Source organism: Mus caroli, chromosome 12 (genome assembly GCF_900094665.2).
Source record: "Mus caroli chromosome 12, CAROLI_EIJ_v1.1, whole genome shotgun sequence".
Classification (NCBI taxonomy): Eukaryota; Metazoa; Chordata; class Mammalia; order Rodentia; family Muridae; genus Mus; species Mus caroli.
The window spans coordinates 1,800,406-1,806,133 of NC_034581.1; the positions used below are offsets into that span (position 1 = coordinate 1,800,406).

General features: G+C 38.0%; 1 protein-coding gene across 3 annotated transcripts in view; it reads left to right on the forward strand.

Annotated features, from left to right (window-relative positions):
- The window catches only part of Atad2b (ATPase family AAA domain containing 2B), a 132,374-nt gene that overhangs the window by 18,029 nt on the left and 108,617 nt on the right, over positions 1–5,728 (forward strand). For all 3 annotated transcript variants that reach the window (XM_021178882.2, XM_029484503.1, XM_029484502.1), the window contains exons 2-4: positions 1,935–2,086; positions 4,520–4,569; positions 4,958–5,111. In XM_021178882.2, the coding sequence (XP_021034541.1) occupies positions 1,935–2,086; positions 4,520–4,569; positions 4,958–5,111 (356 nt within the window). The remainder of the gene's footprint in view (positions 1–1,934; positions 2,087–4,519; positions 4,570–4,957; positions 5,112–5,728) is intronic.

Genomic DNA, 5,728 nt, shown 5'->3' on the forward strand with positions numbered 1-5,728 from the left:
CTGTCCTGGAACTCACTTTGTAGACCAGGCTGGCCTCGAACTCAGAAATCCGCCTGCCTCTGCCTCCCAAGTGCTGGGATTAAAGGCGTGTGCCACCACCGTCCGGCCAGCCCTAGTTCTTAAACACCATCTTTTACCAAAAGGAACCAGGGATTCTTGCAGAAATGATTATTTCTAGAGCCAGAACAAGAAAGTACAAAATGAGTCCTGAAAAAAAAATCTTCTGTAAAAAAGTATTCAAGCCGGGCAGTGGTGGCACACGCCTTTAATCCCAGCACTTGGGAGTCAGAGACAGGCAGATTTCTGAGTTCGAGGCCAGCCTGGTCTACAGAGTGAGTTCTAGGACAGCCAGGGCTACACAGAGAAACCCTGTCTCGAAAACAAACAAAACAAAACAAAACAAAATAAAAATAAAAATGATGGGGCAGGGGCGGTGAGAGAGACGGAAAGGTTTCTTCAGCTTACACTTACTCGCACAACACCAAAGGAAGGCTGGATGGACCTCAAGCAGGTCAGGGAGCAGGAGCTGATGCAGAGGCCATGGAGGGATGTTACTTACTGGCTTGCTTCAGGAATCACTTTTTAAGGGTCTCCTTTTAGCCAATTCTTACCTAATTTAAGCAATAAAATAAGAGTAAAGTGTTATGATTTTAGTATAGAGAACCCATGAGTCTATACTTGATAGAAATGAGTAAATTAGTGGGAAGGAAGACACTTTCCCTTAAAGCACAGAGCCAGGTAAACCTGCAGAAAGGGTCACTGTATTGTTTAGTTATCATTCTGTTATGTAGTGAAGCCAATGGGAAACCTGACAGGTACCAGCTTGACCTAGATTATGGTCAGGTGATGGGGGAAGGGTGAGTTAGTGTACCCAACATTATTTCCATACGTTCTCTCTAAAATGTATGGCCTAAATCAGATTATGAGGAAACACCTAGACACAGACTGGAGGGTTGGATTAGCAAATAAAAGCTATTCATTCCTTCTCTATTCTCTACCTCCGTCCTCATCTCCCTTCCCTTTTATTTCTTGTTTTGTTTTCAGAGTCTTGTGGTGTGGCTCTAGAACTTAACTGTGTAGTTCTGGCAGTTTTCACATTTGTAGTTTGAGTTTTCACATTTTGCTTCAGCCTCTGAGGTGGGACTATAGACGTGAGCGATCATTCTAGGCTGAAAACTATATTCTTACAGTCAAGGTTGTTAAAGAGAAGCAAACTGAAGGGAAGAGATCTGACTGTTAAGTGCAGTGAGCTAGCTCATGGGTAGGATCTTGGACTTGAGATGTTGTGGAGAAACTTGGCAGAATTTGATTGGCTTGGCTATGTGTTATGACTTCCTACATTGGAAGGGTCCGTGTTAGAAAAAGTGTCCTTGCTTTGGGATTTGAGTAGTGGAGTATTTGGGCGAGTCTGAGGCATCATGTCACAGAGAGATACATATGTGCACCTCAAACACTCATAATATTTTCTTTTTTCTTTTTCTTTTTAATTTTTTGAGAGTGTCTAAAGGCTAGTTCAAATTCCTTATATATAAATTAAAACAAAAACATTATTATCTAAGCATATTAATCTTGATAGGAATAATACACACTTTAAAAAACGATTTATTTATTTATTTTATGTATACAAGTACACTGTAGCTATACAGATGGTTGTGAGCCTTCTTGTGGTTGTTGGAAATTGAATTTTAGGACTTTTGCTTGCTCTGGCCAACCCAGTTTGTTCTGGTCAGCCCCGCTCACTCCAGCCCAAAGATTTATTTATTATTATAAATAAATACACTGTTGCTGTTTTCAAACACACCAGAAGAGGGTGCTGGGTCTCATTATAGGTGGTTGTGAGCCACCATATGGTTTCTGGATTTGAACTCAGGACCTTTGGAAGAATAGTCAGTGCTCTTACCAGCCCCAATACATACATTTTTATTGTCTTTCAGAAGGCTGAAGTTGACGGAAGCTTAAGTGATAGCCACGTATCTCCTCCAGCCAAACGCACTTTGAAACAGCCGGATTCTGTTTGCAAAGACAAATCAAAATCACGAAGTACTGGTCAGCGAGAGGAATGGAACATACCATCTGGTCAGACCAGGTGAGGACTCGTTGTATCTGTTTTTTCATGAATACATGGATTGTTTGCTATGATTTAGGGCTGGCAATGATGTTAATTTTCTTTCTAAATGAAAGTGTTTTACAAATACTCATGTATATTCATAATTGATAATAGACTTATTTTAAACTTTCTGTAATTTTATTTTTCCAAATATGCTGTAAAATGTGTTTGTTTTATAAAGACATGTATAATAGCATGTACCAGAAACTATTGGTACTAAAAGGATAGGGATTTTGATGGGTCTTGAATGTACATGGGTAGTTATAATTCTGAGTTCCATTTTAGCTCTACTTTTTTTTTTTTTTTAAAGATTTATTTATTTATTATATGTAAGTACACTGTAGCTGTCTTCAGACATCCCAGAAGAGGGCGCCAGATCTCGTTGCGGATGGTTGTGAGCCACCATGTGGTTGCTGGGATTTGAACTCTGGACCTTCGGAAGAGCAGTCGGGTGCTCTTACCCACTGAGCCATCTCACCAGCCTTAGCTCTACTTTTTAAAGCATTTATTTAATTTGTATGTGTAATATGTATGTGCAAAAGTGCATTATAGTGGGGCATGGGAGGTTAAAGGACAACTTATAGGAGTCTATTCTCTTCTTTCATCTTGCAGATCTTGGGGATCAAATTAGGTCAGGTTTGATGGCAAGGTCTTTTATCCACAAAGACATCTCACTAGTCTTTGCCTGCCTGCCTGCCTGCCTGTCTATCTGTCTGTCTGTCTGTCTGTCTGTCTGTCTGTGTATGTATGTATGTATGTATGTACCTACCTACCTATGTATCTAGGTATCTAAGTATCTATCTATGCATCTATGCACCCGTCCATCCATCCATCCATCCATCCATCCATCCATCCATCCATCTATGTATGATACAGAGTCTCATATAGCCTAGGCTAGCCTAGAACTTGTTATGTAGCATATTTGGCATTGAACTCTGGTTCTTTCTACCTCTCAAGAGTGCCTGGATCTTCTTCATAAAGAGAGATGCTAATGATTATTATAGTCAGGTACTTGAATTGCTTGAAATTTTTGTTTTCCTTCTTTCCTCTATCTCCTGGTGAGGCACTGGTAGTTGGGCTGGGGGGTGGAGCTATAGGTTAAGCAATGCTGAGAATTGAACACATCCCCAGTCCTCTTTTCTTTCTTTCTTTTTCTTTTCTTTTCTTTTTTTTTTTCTTTTTGGTTTTTCGAGACAGGGTTTCTCTGGCTGTCCTGGAACTCACTCTGTAGACCAGGTTGGCCTTGAACTCAGAAATCCTCCTGCCTCTGCCTCCCAAGTGCTGGGATTAAAGGCTTGTGCCACCAACGCCAGGCCCCAGTCCTCTTTTCTTAAAAGCAACATTATAAGCAACAAATTAGGAGCTAAGTAAACCCTGTCTCCTTTAGAGCAAAACAGAACCATATTTGTGCTGTTTTTCTCCGTGATGATAATGTTGTTCAGAAAAGCTTCTCCCTCTCCCCTCCCTCTCCTCCCCTCCCCCTCCCCCTCTCCATAATTATTTTTAGCATTGCATCTTACTGTTTTGACTAATTTAATGATGTGATTTAGTCATTTATAGCTACATCCATCCAAAATTTATTTGGCACCAAGACCCATGAATAAACTGATAATTTGCAAGTAAACTGAGTTAATGTTATGTTATATTAAACTGAGTTAATGTTATGTTATATTAAACTGAGTTCATGTTATGTTATATTAAACTGAGTTCATGTTATGTTATAAGTGCCAAAGTGTACTTATGAGGTAATAAAAGTGATGCTTTGTGGTTGTAAGTTGATATTGAGAATGATTTTGGAGAATTTCTGGAAACCATTATGTAGCAGCAACATTTTAGAGTGCATGTATTAAGTCAGTTGCTTTATACTTACATTCATATACCTGGAGTATCATGCATATGGTGTACAAAGGTGCTAACCGTGAGCTTTTACATTTGAGAGTGTATTAAGATAGACTTTTTTATTTGTTTCAGAGACAAGGGGGAATAGGTCTTTGTGTGTGTTTTAAAATGGATTGGATTATCAAATGTTTGTGATATTTAAGTATTTCTTTTCCTCTTTTACAGTTTGTTTGAATAAATTTGTCATAGCTTGGAATTTATTTTCTCAGTGAAGTCTATAGTTGTCTGTTGCCATGGCTCCTTACGGTCTTGGTTAAATTTATGCTGCTTAACCTTAATCTTTTAATAGGATTTGAATTGTACAGTTGACAGCAACATTAATTCAGCTTATATTCAGTTTTTTATTAAAGTTTCTTGAAATAATGAAATGACTTTGAACTACTATTATTTTAATTGATAGGTTATCAAAGTAAAATATATTATTTTAAAAATGGATAAGAATAGCATTATTTATTTCTTACTTATATAAACAAATATTGATATGTTTGTGTATTAAATGTATCTGTATTCTAGGTTAGCTTCTCAGCCTGGTGCTACATTACCAAACGGACATAGTAGCTTGTGTGAGTATTCTGATGGGAAACTGGATAACATTGAAATGGTTACAGTGGCATTAATTAGGTTAGGTGTGAGAATGGACAAAAGAGTAGCCATTTAGTTTTGTTTTTATTAACATTTTTTTGGGACTAGAGATTGAACTATGGTTCTCCTGCACGCCCCAAAAGTTTCCTACTTCTGAGCCATATATTCCAACCCCTTAGAGTGATTTAATAGCATACTCTTTTAGTTGGAAATGACTAAATTTCATAAAATATTAATATTGAGATCCTTGATTGTTTAATAAAAAGCCACTTAAGAAGTTATATTCAGTTTTTATAGCCTTTAAATTTTGATTTTTTTTCCCTATTTTTCTGTACTCTGTACTTTGAAATGAAATTCTCTCTCTTGCAGCACTTCGAAGCCACCCCCTTCGAGGGGAAAAGAAAGGAGATGGCGACCTTTCATGTATAAATGGTGACATGGAAGTCAGAAAAAGTTGTCGGTCCAGGAAAAACAGATTTGAAAGTGTGAATCAGAGTTTATTATTTGATCAGCTAGTAAATAGGTATGAGTGTTTATGAATTAAGCAATTTCATTTAATTTTTTGATTTTTCAGCTGTTTTAGTGTATGCATGTGTATATGTTGTATATGTGTTTGTGTGTACATTTGTTTGAATATGTATGGGGAGTGCCATTGTAGACCAGGGGTTGACATAGAGTGTTTTCCTCAATTGCACTAATTTTTGAGATAGGTTCTCCTGCTGAATCCGGAGCAAACCACTCACTCGCCTCACTCCAGGCAGGGGTCTTCTGTCTCCACCCCATTCACTTGTAGCTATTCTCCACCTTTTCCCACATGGGTGCCATTCCCAGTTTTTACATGAACTGAGCCTAGCAAAGCAAACAAAAAACCTAAATAGCAATTGCTAAGACATTATCCTAGGTTTCTTAAACATTGGTGTGTTCTACTTTAATTTAAAAATTGCTTAATTAACCTTATTAGCTTTAAAGTTTTTATATATCTATTTTCTATACTTTTTGGGTAACAACTTAATATTAAAAGATTCAACTCCCCCCCCCCCATACCACGAATGTAGTAGTTATTTATCATGCTGCGGTGGTGTCCTTCCCCCCCCCTCCCGCCCCGCCAGTGCCATGAATGTAGTAGTTATTTATCATGCT